This window comes from Bos javanicus, chromosome 10, assembly GCF_032452875.1.
Source record: "Bos javanicus breed banteng chromosome 10, ARS-OSU_banteng_1.0, whole genome shotgun sequence".
NCBI lineage: Eukaryota > Metazoa > Chordata > Mammalia > Artiodactyla > Bovidae > Bos > Bos javanicus.
This window is the reverse complement of record NC_083877.1, coordinates 81,842,215-81,861,396: the sequence shown is the minus strand read 5'-3', so window position 1 is coordinate 81,861,396 and position 19,182 is coordinate 81,842,215. Positions and strand designations below refer to the sequence as shown.

General features: G+C 47.3%; 1 protein-coding gene across 1 annotated transcript in view; it reads right to left on the bottom strand.

The window, feature by feature from the left end:
• Positions 1-1,680: 1,680 nt before the first annotated feature.
• Positions 1,681-19,182, bottom strand: part of TTC9 (tetratricopeptide repeat domain 9) — a 33,477-nt gene continuing 15,975 nt past the window's right edge. Inside the window, exons 2-3 of the mRNA XM_061429286.1 lie at positions 5,277-5,459; positions 1,681-3,291 (exon numbers count right to left, since the gene is read on the bottom strand). Coding sequence (XP_061285270.1) covers positions 3,212-3,291; positions 5,277-5,459 — 263 coding nt within the window. The 3' untranslated portion in view covers positions 1,681-3,211. The remainder of the gene's footprint in view (positions 3,292-5,276; positions 5,460-19,182) is intronic.

The following is a 19,182-nucleotide window of genomic DNA, read 5'->3' as shown; positions in this document are numbered from 1 at the left end:
ATAATTACAACAAAAGTGTAATTTTTTTCTCCAAAGTCTCTATCACCAAAGTCCCAGCAGGAGATGACAAAGCAGGTCAAATCCAGATTGAGCACTCCAAGTTCAGCTCAGTAGTGACATTTGCAAACAAAACATGTATTAAATGATAGTCCCTATTTGGGGGCTGGATGAGGAGAAGGAAGCTGAAGGTTTGGTATGGTGAACAAACCTCATGTTGCTTACCAGCTGTCTGAAGTCTCTGGACAAATGCACAGAAAATTCAGTCCCACCACCTCAAACATTTCCCCAGGCAGTTTCTTCCTTTGGGATCATTGAACTGTGGGTCACAGTGATGGAGTTCCCAGCATGCATATCTTCGTCACTAGACAAGCAGACGGCCTGGTTACTTGCTCTATGAGGTCCCACAAGGTTGTCCTCACCTAGTTCTGGGAAGGATGGCAACAATCTTAACATCATCTGTCCAGCCCTGCCCCAACTCTCAGTGAGACCCTCTCTTGCTCCACATTGAGAATAGCTCCCCTGAGTCCGTCCTCACTGCATGAAGACCAAAGAGAGACCCTGCCAATTTGAACTGGTTCTGCAGGCCACCTATGACCTCATCTTCATTCTTCAGATCCTGACGAGCAGTCTGCCAGCTCACAGACTTCCTGGGATGGAGGCTTGGAAAGGGGGGAGGTTTGCACGTTTGCCTGTACTTGGGGTCACGTGAAACCATTTTGAGGGAAGAGAAGAGAGAGAAGGATATGGTTGAGGTTGGGGAGAGCGTGGCAGCAATGACAGCTTTTCCCCTGTTTCCCTTCTCCAGAGGCTGAGCTACAGGCAAGCAGCTTCTAGCCCCTGGATATTTCTAGCACCTTCTTGCAGACCCCATTGGAAGCCTTTGAGGAACTGTGTGAATATAACCTGTGCTGCTGGCTTCTGGACCCTGAGCAGAGATTGGATCCTGCAGTGCTGAAGCCTCTGATTAAATAAATAACCCATAATTAACGTTGTGTTTCCTTTCATTCTCTACCTATAATTGTGACTCTTTCCCAAAGCTGGGGAGGGAGTGAAGAATGCTTGGTGGATTGTTGGGATACACACTGGCCCATCAGCAAGCAGAATGAACAATATACAGAATTAACTGCTGGATCTCAGCTGTCTTTTCCACCACTAGGGAGTCAAGTGCTGGGGACCATTTTTCAACTAGGGCTAAATAACAAAAGGTGGCCCATGTACCATCATTGGCATCATCAGGGCTTGTCACACACACTGTCCTGCTAAGATCCCCTGGAGAAGGAAATGGCAATCACTCCAGTATTCTTGCCTGGGAAATCCCATGGACAGGGGAGCCTGGCAGGCTACCATCCATAGGGTCACAAAAGAATCGAACACGACTTAGTGACTAAACAATAACAACTATCCAATATAATATTGAATTGGTCAAAAATTTCATTCCATAACATCTTATGGAAAATCCCGAATGAAAACTTAAGCCAATCTAGTACTTTCTAGGGCGGCAACTAACTACAGAGTAGTCAACAGCTGAAACTCTAGAGTCAGACAGACTCAGTTCAAATCCTAGCTATGCCACTTAAGGCCATGCAACCTTGGACAAGTTTTCTGTTTTTCAGTTTCCTTATCCATCAAATGGGAATAGTAGGTAATTACATGAAAGAAATGAGATTATACATGTAAAGATCTGAGGAGAATGCATTTAATAAATGCTCACTATTAACATTATTGCATCTGTATATATTTTAATTTGTACAATATTGTCTCACTGATCACACAAAAAATACATGAAAGTGCTTTGAAAATCTTAAAGCATCATATAAATTAAAGGTGTCATTGGTAATAATCTCCTATGACTATTTCTCAACTCTTCCATCTCCTTGAAGACCAGGACTACATCCTTCGTCCAAGGGCATATTGCACAATGACAGGCAAATGACAAGCCCTCAGTAAATGTTTCTTATTTGACTGAAGCTACATGGCATCGCAAAAAGAGCATAGGTATCTGGAGACTAGGCTGGGATAAAATGAGTTTAAGGCAGGAGAACCAGTCTGCAGTCATCATTCACTCAGTCAACAAATACTTGTTGAACACATTCTACTTGCTAGATATTGAGTCCAGATAATTTCATCAAAAAGGGGCTTACAGGTTCCCACCAGCCAAGTCCCTGGGCGGTCTCCACAGTCCCAGCCTACTCTAAAAGCACAAAGGCGCAGCCAGCTTTGTACACCACTGGACAAGTGTCCCATTGCTCTGGGGGAAGCCCCATCCTGCCTGGCTGTAAGCAACTCTGACTGAGGGTTGGGGGAGGGAGTAAAAGTGAGGGATTGGGCTGCTTCCAACAGAAGTGACAGGGACTGCTGCCTGTTCATTTATTTTTATTCACACTTAACTTCGTCCACAGTTCAGTCTCCCAGTCTATACAATGCTCTGTCCCCTAGACGTCATCTCTCCCTCCCCCCAGCCCTACGTGGTCAGTCCTTGGCCCACTCCACCCTGACCTTCTGCAGTCACAGCTGCCTGCTGGCTGGGAGTCTGGGGGAATGGTATGTGTGGTCACCAGAGGGCATTGAGAGTGGGTTTCGATGGCATGTGAATCCTGGCAGAGTCTCAGATCCCCAAGGGGGAGAGGAGAAAGCACAGAACGAGACCACGAGGGAGGGAGGGAGGCAGGGGCTGAGGGTTCTTGGGGGTGGGGAGCGGGCGTGTGTGTGTGTGCAGAAATCCAGTGTACAAATTCTCGGACTCTTGTGGGCTCAACCGATGCTTTTGGTGTCTGTCTGGCTCCTGGATTCATCACAGTTGCCGTGAGATGCTCCAGTCTGTGAAGAAGCAGTGGAAGGGTCCAGCCCGTGGGCTCCATACCTGACGCCTCTGGGAGGGTCCACCTGCCGGGCTCTGCCTCTTGTCAGGAGTGCTGGCCCAAGTCGAAGCTGTAAGGGCACTCCCAACCTGTGACAGTCCTCTATGGCTGTTCCCGCCAAAGCCAGGTCTCTTTCAGCGGCTGCCCCTACTGAAAGGAGGCTGTCTGCACTGTCAGGGCAACCCACCAGATTCCAAATCCACGGGTCTCCTGTGCGCACGGAGAGTAGATATGGAGGTGAGGGGTAATAGGAGGAGGAAGCGAGGAGAAGGGACCAGAACCCAGGGAGGGGCTCTTCACCACACGGTGCTTGGATGTCCTGGGCCAGGCGCAGCTCTAGAAAGGTGTTCTGCTCACATGGCTTCCTTCTCTCTCTGGGAGCATCTGCTGAGCTTCATCTCCGTCAGCTGGATATATCGAATCACATTGGTGTCTGTGAGGAGAGAAACACACCTTAGGGAACAGCTGGTGAGGGGACTGGTGGGTCTACAGGGGATCAGACCAAAGCTGCATCTGCAGATCACGGACAGGGCAGCCTCACTCAGCCAAGGTCCAGGGTGACAGAGAAGGCAACTGGAGTGCAGTTCCTCTCCTTCCCTGCCTCCATGGGGACAGGTCCCCATGACCCAGAGGACAGATGGGAAGGAGAGGAGAGGAGCGAGAATTTCTTCTCTTATTTCTATGCAGCAGCAATCCCAGTGGTCCTCAGTCAGCTCAGTGAGTTGAGACTTTTAGTTCAGAGTTAGCTACTGTTTAACCTCAGGCAACCTACCAGTCTCTTTGAATCTCCTGTCTCGTCTTGCAAGTGACAACCTCCATTTTTGAGTGTCTACTTTGGGTCATGTTTTTAACTTTCATTGTCTCAATGAGACCTCATTAGAATCCTATAAAGTATGTCTCATCATCCTGACTGTGATGAAAATGAAAACTGGAGAGATCAAGTCAGATGCCCAAGGAGATAACACATAGTCACTGCGCCTGACTCCAAAGGCTGCCTCTCCCAGGGATTATAAAACCTTCCTCTTAAAACTGCTGAGAGGATCAAAATAGATGTCTGAAAGTGCTCAATCCAAATGATCAGTAAATACTGACTGTAATTTTTTTTTAATTGGAGAGTTTAAAAGGACTTGTGCTTCATTGTCCGATTTTGCTCTTCTAGGCAACCACCTGACCACAAATAGAAGAATTTCCCCCAATTCCAGTCCTTAAGTTAGTGAGTGGGGAAGGACAGAGAATAGCTGTTTAGCCCTATACACTCCAGAATATAAGAGTTTCAGGGTTGCCTGAGATGTTTACTTCCAGGAGTAGAAAGGAATGCTGTATAATATTCCAAAATGCCAGGCAGGGCATTCAGAACAGTACTGACATATAGCAGGTACTCAAGAAAATTCTGTTGAATGAGTCTCATTCTTGGTCCTCGAGTTGCTTATAGCGTAGTTGGGGGAACACAAATTACATACAGGAAACAAATCAACAATGGACAAAGATATTAGTGTTCTTTAAAAAAAAGAAAAAAACAGTATGTTGGGTATTTGTAAATTCATTCTAACAAGATTCCTTGGAAGGAGAATTGCATTTTAAAAAAATCAGCCATATGAACAACCATGGCAACAGCAAGTCGAAGTCAATGTTTAAAACATGCCTTCTCAGACAGGGTGCTCCTGACCACCTGGTCTGCAATAGCACCCACTTTAGTCTTGATCCTTTGACTCTGCTTTATTTTCTTTATAGCACTTATTACTATTAAATATTACATTATCAATCTGTCTGTTTACTGTCCATCTTCTTCCATTATAACACAAACTCCTTGAAGGCAGCATCTTTGAGCATCGTTCCCTGCTATTTGCCCAGCACTTGGAAGAGTTCTTGGCCCTGCTTCAGTATACATCTGTGGCATGAATGAATGGTGGGGCTGGTGGCCGTGACTTAAGCGAATGGTACAGATAATGCATGCTCTGTTATCTGGGATCTGCCTGGAGGAGCATTCTTCCTGGAAGAATGTTGGGCTTACCCTCCAAATTACCCATTTGTATTCTGTCTCATCAACCAGAATGTGAACTCCTCACGTTTAGGGACTGAGTCTTCTTACCTACATCCCTGGCAGCCAGCACAAATCTTAGCATGTAGTAAGAATGCAATATGGATTCAATGAATACGTAAAGAGGGCTGGATTCTGGGTTGGAAAAATGAAGAAATCCACATCCTATTTAAACAGAAGAGGTGCCCAAGCTCCCTGGAACGCAGATCCCAAAGGCACGGGCTCCATGTGCTCCAAGACCTAGGACACACCTGACCCCTCACTTGCCATTTCTCCCTCTGCCCGGCCCTGCCAGCCAGAAAAAGCTGACCTTGGCGGTGAGATGGTCTGGGAGCTGCCCCAGGGCTCTGTTGGTCAGAAAAGAGCAATTGCTGCCTTACCTGTTGGCTGTCGGGTTCTTGCCTCTTTCAGGTAGTAGAGCGCTTTGTCATAGTCCCCAAGGTGGTAGAAGGCCACACCAGACCGGTAAAGGGCCTTGAAATTCTCCCCTTCTTTCTTCAGGACTTTGAGGCAGTACTCCTTGACTCGCTCATAGTTCACCAGCTCAGCCTGGAGCAGGCAGGCTACAGAGAAAGGGAGCAAAAAGGGAAGGCGCCATCAACACAACAGCAGCAGCCTCTGAACGTCTCTCTTTGGTTCTTCCTCTCGGACCAGTAAAGGTATATATACTGCAGGCGCCAGGGCTTACAGTGGCTTTATGCCATGGAATTTGTCATCAAATAATCCTGGGTTCTAGGACGCGGTTTCATCTTCAACAATCCGTATATACTTCAACAAGCAAGTGACTTGGCCTTGTATTATGGGTTGAGTTGTGCCCCCGGCTGAGGCTGGCCAGTGCCTATGTGGGGCCCTTTCAGTCATCTCTGAGTAAACCGTCTCCCCTGGAAGCTTTCTCTCACCAGCCATCAGTCGCAGGGCCAGGGTCAGGGTGAGGAAGCCTGCACCTGGAGACTGAGCACCCCGGGGCAGGGAGGGGGCTCATTTGCCTCACCCTAATCCCAGCCCTTCTGAGCTCCCTTGGCCTCCGTTCTACCACTAAAGCATTTAGCAAGCATTGATGGAAGACAAAAAGATGCGTTATACACACTGGAGGAATGTTTCAAAAGGGGGTGGGTGGCGTGGGGAACAGGGTACCTTCTTCAAAGCAAATAAAAGCAGAGACTTGGGAGGTCAAACTGCTGTTTCCTGCCAAGACCTGGCTGGTGGGACGGGGGAGGCTGCCGATGCTTAGGTCCTTTGCACTAAGGTTTCTCCCACCACGGAAGAACCATATTCTGGATAGAGGCAAGTCATGGATTTTAATCTTTAGGGGGTCTAACTAGAGCTGTTTTGATTCCTTAAATAACTTCCCAGGGATCTGAACTGATTAAGAGACCAGATCTTTCGTCAAGCATTTTGGACCAAAAAAAAAAAAAAACAACCCCAAACGAGAAACATCCTTTTGCAGACTGAGTGGAAGGTATGAGAACCAGGAAATGGAAGAAAAGCAATCCAGATCGGGAAACTGCCCCACCAGGTTCCACCAGCCACAAAGGCAGAAAGTCAGACTTGTTGACGGAAGCAGCAGGCTACTAATCCCGTGGGCATGGGCAGCATGGGTGTGGGCGGCTGTGGTCACAGAGAACACAGAGCTGCTGGCATGCTAGGGTCCATCGTGCCAAGCTGATGCCACCGGCACGCTCCCCTCTCCTCCCTCAGTCATGGAGTCGAGGCCCCTCTGCCCCCTGCCTTGCCCCCACACTGCTGGAGTCTGCCCTGGTGCTCACACAGCTCTGCGGATGGAGAGGAGTTCTGTCAAGAGCCTTGAACCTCACTGGCTGCTGGCTATCTGTGTGGGACTTGGCTCCAACCGCTGCCCCCAGGGCTAAAGGGGTTCCTATCCAAAACTTCTCTGTGCCCATCTCATGTCCTCTGTTCTCTGCTGAGAGTCTTCTTCCTGTCCTGCCCTCCATTCTCAGACAGACACTTCTGTCTGCTGACCTGAGCAGTCAAGACAAAGGATCTTTGCTTCTTTTAAAAACAGGTTTTGAATGTCTAAAATTGAGGGGGAAGCAAAAAGGCCTGAAAACGGGAAGTCCTTCCCCTCCCCACCTTGGGCAAAAGAATGATAGCAATCAATTTCCAGGTCTCATTCGGTGAAAATGTCTGGAATTCCCCTGCTGATTGGGTGTGGGCTGTGAGACCTGGCTGTGGACCAGGGTCCAGACCGTGTGGGAGGTGGGGCCAGGCAGGTTACAGAGGGTGGAGTCCCTACTGGCATTAGAGGCAGAACCCAGGAAGATGGAGGAATCTGGGGTTGGCTCTAATTCAAATGGGCTGCCTTTCCAAATGTCTGGATGGAGGTGGGGAATCCAGGTAAGAAAGAAAGGGTGGCAGGCCAGAGCTCTTAAGAAGACCCAGGGTGGAGGAGGTAAGACAGTCTGGACTGCACTCAGCCCTACCTACAGGTAATTTTTAGGCACCTCTCTTGTTTGGGTGGGGAGTTATCTGGGGTGCATATAACAAGCTCATGGGATAAGTAAGATGAGATATTGGTAGGCACATTTTAGAGCTGAAGAAGTCGAGAAAGACAGGTTGACTAGCAGTCTCTTGATGTCCCTTCCACATTCCTCTTCCCGCTACCCAGGCCCTGGCGGCTACAGGAGACCCTCAGAATAGGTCTAAGGGTCTATTTTCCCCCCGCCTTTTCTTCCTCTCAATTATTAATCTCTTAGCCTATGCCAGAGGTGGTACTCATCTTTTCATCTTCACAGCAACTCTAGGAGACAGGTTCTATGTTATGCTTCTTTTACTGGTGATGAAATCCAGTTCCAGAGAAATTAAGTCACCTGATGGAGGTGGCAGAATTGTGATATCCTCCCACTTCCCCCTGGCTGCCAAGACCGTGCTCTTGTCCCAGGTATCTGTGGGTCTGCATGTGAAGCCCTTAGAAACCACGTCACTCGGTAAAAGACAGGGCCCCTGTGTAAACTGGCCTCCTCTGTGTCCCAGGATCAACAAAACAAAAAGTGATGCCTAACTTCACCGAGTACCGCATAGGGCGCTGGGATGAGGTGATGGACCTAACACTCCGCTCCATCCTGGAGCTGGTACACTGCAGTGGAAAACAGATGGTACATTATCTCAAATACTCCCATGTGCCAAGTGCTATGAAAGAGAAGTGATGAGTAGGAGCCTCCTGAGGGGGGAGGGGTCCTAAATCAAAATCAAGTGTCATGGAAGGGCTTCTTGGAAGAAGTGGTGTTTAAGCTGGGTTCCAAATGTTGAGTGTCTCTCAATTTCAGCACTATCAATATTTTATTTTTTGTTAGTGGGCTAGGGGTGGGGAAATGTCCTATGCATTGCTGGGTGTTTAGCTACATCCTTGTGTTCTACCAACTAGATGCCAGTTGTAACAAGCAAAAAAATAAATATCTCCAGATGTCACCAAATGTCCCCTGGGAGGGGCAGGATCACCCTTGTGTGAGAACCACTGATCTAGGTGGAAAGGAGAAGAAGGGAAGCCCTGTCCTTTCTATAGGGAACAGGGCTTCCCTGGTGACTCAGACGGTAAAGAATCTGCCTGCAATACAGGAAGCCCAGGTTTGATTCCTGGGTTGGGAAAATCCCTTGGAGAAGGGAATGGCAACCCTCTCTAGCATTACTGCCTGGAAAATTTCATGGATTTTTCATGGAAAAATTCCATATAGCCTGGCAAGCTACAGTCCATAGGGTTGCAAAGAGTTGGACACTACTGAGCGATTAACACACACATATGGAAGAGAGAGGGAGAAGGCAACAGCACCCCACTCCAGTACTCTTGCCTGGAAAATCCCATGGACGGAGGAGCCTGGTAGGCTGCAGTCCATGGGGTTGCTGCAAGTCGGACACGACTGAGCGGCTTTACTTTCACTTTTCACTTTCATGCATTGGTGAAGGAAATGGCAACCCACTCCAGTGTTCTTGCCTGGAGAATCCGAAGGGACGGGGGAGCCTGGTGGGCTGCCGTCTATGGGGTCGCACAGAGTTGGACACGACTGAAGTGACTTAGCAGCAGCAGCATGGAAGAGAGAGACAAAGAGAGGGGCAAGGAAAAGAAAGATAGGAAGGAAGGGAGGCAGGGAGAGAGGGAGGGAGGGAGGCAGGGAGAAAGAAAGACTGACTACACCTATTTGAGGAGCTTTGAGAAGCCATGCCCAGCTGGAGCAGAGAGACTGAAGGGAAGGGTAAAAGAGAATAAAGCTAGAAAAGCAAGATTAAACCAGGACACATGGAACCTTCTGGTTCATGTTGAGGATCTGGGATTTTATTCTTAGGGCAAGAGTGTATTTGAATGATGAAATGATGGTGACTAGGTTGACTCAAATGGAGGCAGAAAGGCAGGAGAAAGGGATTGATATAAGTGACATCCAGGAGTTAGAAATGACTAGCATTAGGAACCCCCTGAAATATGTTTCCTCTGCTGCTACACTCATGTGCTTAGAGCCCTTTATCCCAGGAGATTTTAGACTGCCATTTTGGATTCATTGATGATCCATGAAAAGTTTTCTTCCACACTGTAGCAACTTGATCTCTGTTTGAATTAAGGTTTAAAATAACAAGTCTCTGTGCTCTACTATGGAGAAGGCAATGGCACCCCACTCCAGTACTCTTGCCTGGAAAATCCCATGGACAGAGGAGCCTGGTGGGCTGCAGTCCATGGGATCGCTACAAGTCGGACACAACTGAGCGACTTCACTTTCACTTTTCACTTTCATGCATTGGAGGAGGAAATGGCAACCCACTCCAGTGTTCTTGCCTGGAGAATCCCAGGGACGGGGGAGCCTGGTGGGCTGCCCTCCATGGGGTCGCACAGAGTCGGACACGACTGAAGCCACTTAGCAGCAGCGGCAGCAGTGCTCTACTATACATCAGGGATAAATATGCTAAAGGGTGCTGGGCTGGGAATCAGAAGAGCTGGATTCTAGAATCAGAAGAGCTGGATTCACTTTTACCACTAGCCAACATTATGCAGATCACTTTCCCTTTCTGGGCCTCAGTTTCCTACCTGTAAAACAAGGACTCAACTTCATTGACTAATCTCTACCATGCATCTCAATCTAACAGCTTATAAATATAAACGCTCGCCACCTAATAGAAGGATGAAATTGTCTCACTGGTTCTTCTTCCAAAGGAATTCTGTTCTGTTACTTTGGGTAGGCATCTTCTGTTGGCAATGACCATCAGAACTGGTGGGAAGTGCAAGAAAGGGCTTATCTAACACAACTCCACCACTTCCCTGTGGAGATTTGTTTGGGCACAGAGACTGGATGATGTTCGGATGTGGTCTTTCCAAGCCCACGCTCTGGACTTTTTCCTGCAGGATTTTTCCCTGCAGGGAATGAGCGCTGCCACTGTCGGCCAGTCTCCGCAGAGGAGACGCTGGACTTGGGAAGGCAGGTCTCAGGCTGGATGGAAAGGGGGCTTGTCCTTGCCTGTGACCTCCGGGTATATTTGGATCTGAAGATGCAGTATTAGGTGGGTAGGGAGACAGGTGGAGATGGGCCTGGGCTCCCAGACCACCTTATCTATTGATAGAAGCCCTTTTGAAAGAAATATTTTGAACTTTCTGGTTTGGGGTCTTCTGACAAGTTTGAATAAATGCTGCATCCTGGACTCAGCCAAACAGGGGAGAATTAAGACAAGCTTCCCTTCATACTTGGAAAGGAGTGCCTTCTCTGAGCCTAACCTGGTGACAGCAGTGGCGGCTAGTGCAACTTACAAAAGACAGGTAAATCTGGAGGACAGGAGTTGGGGCTGAGAATCCTCAGTTAGGCCTCCCACGTGGAGATTCCTCTTCCACTGCCAACCTTGGGGAGTTAGGGTATGGTTTTATGAAAAGAGCTTGGCAGGCTTTCTTAGCTCCATAGAGGAGTCTGCAGTAGGAGCATGTTAGAGAATCGGGAACTTGAAGAACCCTTTTGTACAAACACTCACACACTCAGACAGAGGAAATTGTAAGTTAGATGTTGCCCAAGGCAACCACGCCGAGACCTCTGGCTAAAACATGTCAGGCTCTGTTGGCTCCAACACTTGTTTTGCTTCTGTTTTTTCTGGTGCATGCAGGGCATGGTGACAGCCTGGGCAAAATGCCACTTGTTGGCATGAGATGAAGGGAACTAGATGGGAGGCGGAAGACCAAGTTCATGGAGGCTTTGGTTTTCTTCTGACAGTTGATTCACTGCTATTTGCCCTTACCTGCTGGACAAAAGGGGAGCATGGGCTGGATGGGAGGAAAGGAAAGACCTACCAAGGGCCAGGAGTGAGGAGGAGGAGCCCGCTCCCCAAGGCTGCCTCGCCATTAGGAGTTGAATTGTGTCCTCCCCCCAAGGTATTTTGGGAGTCCTAATCCTCCGCACCTCAGAATGTGATCCCACATGGAGAGATGGTCTTTACAGAGGTGCTCAGTTGCTTTAGTCATGTCCAACTCTTTGCAACCCCATGGACTACAGCCCACCAGTCTCCTCTGTCCTTGGGATTCTCCAGGCAAGCATTCTGGAGTGGGTTGCCATTTCCTTTGGCAACCTTCTTACAGAGACAGTCAAGTCAAAATGAGGTCAGCGGGATTGACCCTAATTCAATATGACTTATAAAAAGGAGAAATCGAGACACAGAGACAGACCCACCCAGGAGATGTGAAGAGATATGGGGAGAAGATGGCCACCTACCAGCCAAGGAATGCTGGAGGCCACCAGGAGCTGGAAGAGAGGCCTCGAACAGATTCTCCCTCACAGCTCTCGGAAGGAACCAACCCTACCAACACCTTGGTCTTGGACGACTAGCCTCCGGAACTGTGAGACAACGCATCTCTGTTGTTTTAAGCCACACAGTTTGCGGCCTTTTACGATGGTGGCCTTAGGAGACTAATACACCTTGCTGGTCTCTTCTTTTGGAAGCAGGCCTGAAAAGTGGCTATTACATTCCTGGGGGAAATTTTCCTAAACCAAACGATCTGAGCCATTTTCAAATTGATTTCAAGGGGCGTTGGCATAGCAGTCAAGTGGAAAGAGCTTGGATCTGGAGAGAGGTGACACTCCGGACATTTCACAGCTGGTCTAGGTCACGACCACCCTGAACAGGCTCAAGGGACTGTGCCAGTCCTGGCTGCAGATTAGGGCAGCATCTGGAGACAGAGTTCTAGGCTGGAGTCCAAGCTCCAACACGGGCTAGCCCAGGCCCTTGGGCAGGTTACTTCATCTCCCTCGGCCTCCTTCTCATGCGTTAAATGAAGATAATAATACCTACTTTGCAGGAACTCCTGTGATGATAAAATGAGGTAATTAACGTATGTTATATGCCTCACACAGCGCTGGGCACAAAAACCGATTGTCATGAACGCTCGTTCTTTAGGAAAACACTGGTCAAGTGTGGTTTCCCTAGCAACATGTATGTTAATCAGAGAAAATCTCCATTCCGAATCCTGCACACACAGTGCAGGAAACTATAGCTTAATTTAGAGCAAATTTTCAAGAATAGGTCAGACACATTTTGGAAGGTAATTTAGAGGGTCTTCTTTAGCATCTTGATTCCTTTTTTTAAAAAGGAATCGAGGTGAAGTTGACAAAATATTTTGTTGGTTTCAGGTGTACAACCTAGTGATTTGATATTTGTATACACTGCAAAATGACAGAGGGTCTTTCTACGGCATAGCCATGGAAATTTAGTGTGTGCAGTGAAATGATGGGTATTTTTACTTATTAGACTTCATACCCAGGACTGCTACGACCCACCCAATTTCACCTTTCCACAAAAGTGCTGAGTTTCCTCTCAGTGTACATGAATACTTAAGAGTTCTGAAAACAACTTTCTTCTCTTGATTCTTTCTTTTCTTTTTGGACATTTATGTTGCCTCTACATTTTAGATACTGAAGTAGCTTTATGATAGATATACTCATGGAGGTTTTGTTTATGGTAAATATAACCTATAATCCCAGGGTTATAACTACTAGGTCAGGGTGTGTGACTGCGTGGCCTTTGCCACGTAACACAGATCTTCCCCTCAACAGTGGCTGTTTAGCTAAAGCTTTGGGCCCTCCCAAATGCCTAGGAATCTTCATTACAGAAATCATCTATGTTTGGCTTGCTTTGATTTCACTGGGTTGTGGGGAGGGCAAGGAAGACAGCTGGGAGGAAACGGGCCATCTCCAGTTTGCCCAAAGAGATGTCTACTTTCTAAGGGGCACAAAGAATTTAAGAGCAGACCTGAGTTACTAGGGTGGAATCCTGTAATCCACTTTTTTTTTTTTTTTGGATGCTGACTCCTCTTGGCCAGTTGTGAGGCCTTAGAAAGTGACTGGCCCTCTCTGAGACTCGGTTTCCTTGTCTCTGAAATAAAGATAATGACTCTGTCAACCTCACTGGTCTGTTCTGAGAATGCAGTGAGAAAGTGTGCCACACAGCTGGGTGCAGTGCTGCGCGCTCAGTCATGCCCAACTCCTTGCAACCCTGTGGCCTGCAGCCCGCCAGGCTCCTCTGTCCACGAGATTTTCTAGGCAAATATTCTTGAGCCGGTTGCCATTTCCTACTCCAGGGGATCTTCCCGACCCAGGGGCTGAATCTCCTGCGTCTCCTGCACTGCAGGCTGCTTCTTTACCCACTGAGCCATGAAGGAAGCCTGGGCGCAGGGCCAGACCCATGGCACATGCTCGTGGACATGAGCTGATTCAAAGATCAGCCAAAAATGCTCCACCCACAAACCTGTGCAGCAAGGGCAGAGCCCTACCCCAGTTTCTCATTTTTCGTTTCCTGGTCTTAGATGTACATAAACTCACACTTGACCCAAACGTTTCCCATATCTAGGTTTGATGCTTAATCTTACTTACTGGTTTTCTTTTTGAAAGTGTGTTTGGGGAGGAGGTGGGTGGGTATACAAAGCAGCTTTGTAGCCAGAAAAGGAGGCTTAGGGAAAAAATGGGGAAGGATTCTGGGACTATTTTTTTTTTCACTTATAGATTAGATAGCCTCTGAATCCACAGTTGGTTGTACGCTCCCCCCTCCACCCATCTACATCCTTAAACTGCAGACAGGAATCCTGCCTCCTGCCTACTCTCAGCCCTTCTCTCATCACAAGTGGATGACTGGAAACCACCGTCTGTATTTCACTGATAGCTTTACGGATGGCGTAGCAGACAGACCCAAAGTTGCTGGGCTCCTCTGGAGTCCTAACAATTTGGGAAAGCTAGGAGCTCTGAAAGCCAGATGTGGAAGAAAAATGAACAGGTCTGGTTCCTGACTCTACAGAGCATGAGATGGCCTTTGAGGGAGGAGGGAAATATTTTTAGTAGAGAAATGGCTGGCCAGTTTCGGTGCCTCTGAGTTAGCTGATTCAAGACAATGTCCCCAGCACTGGCACTCACCCGGTGTCCTTGGGTTAAAAGAGCTCGCCTCTCAGAGATTTGGTTCTGAATTGGGTAAAAATAAAGATCAAGCAGTAAAGAATCCACCTTTTAATGTGGGAGACCTAGTTTCGATCCCTGGATTGGGAAGATCCCCTGGAGGAGGGCATGGCAACCCACTCCAGTATTCTTGCCTGGAGAATCCCCATGGGCAGAGGAGCCTGGTGGGCTACAGTCCACAGGGTCACAAAGAGTTGGACACGACAGAGTGACTAAGCACAGCATAGCACAAAGGTAATTACAGCTGCTGTCTACTTTGAAGGGGGGCTTCCCACGTGGCGCTAGTGGTAAAGAACCTGCCTGCCAGTGCAGGGGACATAAGGAACATGGGTTCAATCCCTGGATTGGGAAGATTCCTTGGAGGAGGCCATGGCAACCCACTTCAGTATTCCTGTCTGGAGAATCCCGTGGACAGAAGAGCCTGGTGGGTTACAGTCCACAGGATCACAAAGAGTCGGACTGAAGTGACTGAGCATGCAAGCATATACGCACACACACACACGCGCGTGCACGCACGACTTTGAAGGCTTGTGTGCAGGATGAGAAAAGTCAGGGTTTCTCAAGTGCCAGACCCTGACATCTGACGAGTGTTTCTCATTAAATCATCCATGCTAACTAATCATCATTAGTTAACATGGAGATTCTCAGGCCCCATGTCCAGCAATGCGGCTTCCAAAGGTCTAGGGAAGAACCCTGTAATCCAGTTTTTCGCTTTGTTTTTTTTTAATTCTGGTGTTTTTTTTTTTTTTTTTTTTTGCCACGTTGCACCGATGTGGGATCTTAGTTCCCCATGGAGGGATTGAACCTGTGCCCCCTGTGTTGAAAGTGCGGCATCTCAACCACTGGACCACCAGGGAAGTCCTTGTAATCCACATGTTTAATAAGTTCCCAGTGGGCACCTGCAGGTGGGCCACCTCACCTGAGCTAGTGCTTTACATTCTAGCATTTTCAATGTATGTTTCCTAAGGAACATCCATTGTTAAACCATGAGAGTCCAGAATAGCTACTGGGAGCCCCAAGATTACCCCCAAGGGCAAACAGGTCCCAGAAGACCTTCAGTTCAGTTCGGTGCACACCTAAGCAAACAATTGTTCTTAGTCAACATATGACATTAAGGGTTATTTTCTTCTTGGTGATTACAGACTTCTGACTGGTGAACAGAAGCCCAGGTCAAGGAAATGAAGAAACAGGGAGAAGGCTGACATGTTTCATGATGAGCTCTGGAGAATCCAGCCCTGCACCAGGAGATGGTATTCATCTATTCTCCTAGAAAGGGTAATAAGAATAAGAGCAGGTAACCTCGATCAAGCATGAATGGGCCAGGCAGTAGTCTGAGCATTAACTTGTTTAATCCTGACAACACCCTGTGAGGTAGGGTCTAGTATTTTGTCCATTTTCCAGACGGGGAAACTGAGGCCCAAGGACCTTCAGTCACTTGCCAAAGGACACAAAGCTAAATAAGTGTCAGGGCTGGGATTGATTCTAAGCCACCCGTCACCTAAGACCATGCTCTTAAGCATTACCCACAGTGCTCTCCTAGAGTGTTCAACTGCCTATAATGAATTTTAATTCAGTTTCTTCATTAGGCAGCTTTGAGGCTCGAGTTCTGCTTCTTGTCAGGTGTAACTGTGGAACCCTGATGGAGACTGTGTTCATTTTATTTGCGTACTTTATCTGTACGCATATCATTTGGAAGCTTCCTACGTAACTCTCCAGGACCCTCTACTCCTCTTGTTTCTCTGCCTTCAAAGACAAAAACAAACAAACAAAACCAAGTGCAGAGTTTCCACCAAGGCTTCTCTCTTTTATGTCCTAAAACCATCTGCATCTCCGGTTCCATTGAGAGTCGACTGTGATACTAATAGGGTCGATGTGACACGTCTCTGGTTTCTTCCTAAAACAACATCTATCTTAGCTGCCGCTGGCAAGACTAACCCCAATGATACTATTTTTTAATTCAAATTTTTATTGAGACAGTTTTAGATTCACACAGTTTGTAAGAAATAATACAGAGATCCTCGCACCGCTTACCCAGTTTCCCCAATGATAATATCTTAATAAAACCACAGTATAATATATTGACTATCATGTTGACACTGACACAATCCACAGATCTTATTCAGATAGTCCAACCTTGTTGTTGTTCCTCAGTCACTAAGTCAGGTCTGACTCTTTGCAACCCCATGGGCTGCAGCATACCAGGCTCCTCTGTCCACTATCTCCTGGAATTTACTCCAACTCATGTCCATTGAGTCAGTGATGCTATCTAACCATCTCATCCTCTGCCTCCCCCTTCTCCTTTTGCCATCAAGCCCTCCCAGCCATCAGGGTATTCTCGGATAAGTCAGCTCTTTGCATCAGGTGGCCAAAGTCCTGCAGCTTCAGCTTCAGCTTCAGCTTCAGCAACAGTTCTCCAATGAATACTCAGTGTTGATTTCCTTTAGGGCTGACTGGCACAGACTGGTGTGTGTGTATGTTAGTTCTATGCCATTTATCACAAACATAGTTTCCTCTGTCTATCCCCAAAAGTTGTTACAGAACAGTTTCATCAAGAGTCCCTCCTGTAGGCCCACCTCCTTTTTCACCCGACAACCAGTAATCTGTTCTCCGTTTGTAAATTTTGTCACTTCAAAGTGTTATATAAATGGAATCATATAGTATGAAGTTGTTGGAAATCAGCTTTTATTCACTGAGCATAAGGCGCCTTGAGATGCATCCAAGCTGTTGCAAGTATTGATAGTTCACGCCTTTTCATTGCTGAGTAGTATTCAATGGTGTGAGTGGACCAGACTTTGTTAAACTGTTAATTTGTTGAAGGACAGCTGGGTCATTTCCAGTACTGGGTTATTATCAGTGATGCTGCTACGAAGAGTCATGGACAGCACTAGGTCTCTCACCATTTAGTATGATGTTAGCTTTAGTTTCTTCAGTAGATGCTTTTTATCAAGATCAGATAATTTCCCTCTTTTCAAACTTGCTGAGAAATAACTAGTTTTCTAAAAACCTGTAAATTATAAATTACAGCACACCCCTGACTAAGGGTAACAATTTCACAGAACACGTGTGCTTTGTGCCTAGTCGCTCAGTCGTGTCCAACTCTTTGCAGCCACAGGGACCGTAGCCCGCCAGGCTCCTCTGTCCACGGGGATTCTCCAGGCAAGAATACTGGAGTGGGTTGCCATGCCCTCCTCCAGGAGATCTTGCCAATCCAGGACTGAACCCAGGTCTCCCGAATTGCAGGTGGATTCTTCACCATCTGAGCGACCTGGGAGGCCCATGAACACTGGAGTGGGTAGCCTATCCCTTCTCCAGGGGATCTTCCTGGCCCAGGAATTGAAATGGGGTCTCCTTCATTGCAGGCGGATTCTTTACCAACTGAACTACCAGCGAAGCCCAAAAGAGCAAGTCGACAGAATGTGTAGGGAGGTCGTTTTCTAGTGAAGCCAGATCCACAGGTATGATCAACAAGTGGAACCTTTCATTTTCCAAAGAATGAAATCACTTTTTACAGCCCGAGACTCAGCTCATGCCCATAATTGTAGTTATTTTGACACATATCTTCTTTGCCTTCCAGACAAGCATGTGTAGCATCTTTGGGGGTTTAAAGCATCTTTAAAACCCCACACAGAAAAACTAAATCATACTGGTTTACATACATTGTATTCTCAGTAAGTAGCAATACCAAACACTTGTATAGTGTTTCACGACTCATCTGACCTTGACAGTGACTCTGGGAAAACAGGTCTAATGTGTTTTGCATCTAAGAGCTGAGGCTGAAAGCTAAGTGATTTTCTAGGGCCATTTGATTTTTAGAAAAAGAGCCAGGATTGTCTAAGCCCAAGTCCACATTGGCTCTGGTGGGCAAAGAGACCTAGACTCACAGATCCCCAAAGGTCTTTTCCAAGTCTAAGGCACTAAGAACCTATGATAATGGGAAGCTGGCTGACTCAGGGAGCCAGGACCCTTCAGGGGGCAGTATCTTCATTCTCACCATAATTGCCCTCCCTGGCACCTAGGTAGAGTTCCCCTACTACTGCTGATGCTGCTCTCACAACTACAAGTCATTTGGCTTTATCTCATGGGATAAATCTCCTAGGATTCCATTCATATTAATTTCTGACCTTGTATTTTTCCAGTTCTAGCACATGCTTTGGAGAAGGCAATGGCACCCCACTCCAGTACTCTTGCTTGGAAAATCCCATGGACAGAGGAGCCTGGTAGGCTGTAGTCCATGGGGTCGCTAAGAGTTGGGCACGACTGAGCAACTTCACTTTCACTTTTCACTTTCATGCACTGGAGAAGGACATGGCAACCCACTCCAGTATTCTTGCCTGGAGAATCCCAGGGACAGAGGAGCCTAGTGGGCTGCTGTCTATGGGGTCGCACAGAGTCGGACACAACTGAAGTGACTTAGCAGCAGCAGCAGCAGCAGCACATGCTTGCCCTGGATTCAATAAACATTGCCAAGTGTTTCTTGCATTTTGTTTTAGCAACATTATTTTTGGAGGTCTCTTCTTTTCACCATTCCCAAGTTGCCCTTTTTTCCCTGCCCTTTGTATTCTTCAGATGGATGCCCCCAGTGTTCAAGGGCTGCTGCATGCCTCTCACGATCACTGTACGATCCTGGGTACAGACTCTTTGTAAACTTATTTTATGAGAACTCATTCACCAGAGGCTGTGCCAGGGCTTCATAAAGAAATGGAGATATTCAAAAGATATTGATATCTTCAGGGAGTTTATATTCTTATACCCTTATATTCTTTATACCCTTGTTGACCAGTACTTGGCTTACAAAATGGCAAGCAGAAGAACGAAGGTGAAAAGCCACTCTAAAATCTTATAAGCTAAAGGCTTATGTTGACAGTCCTTTAAG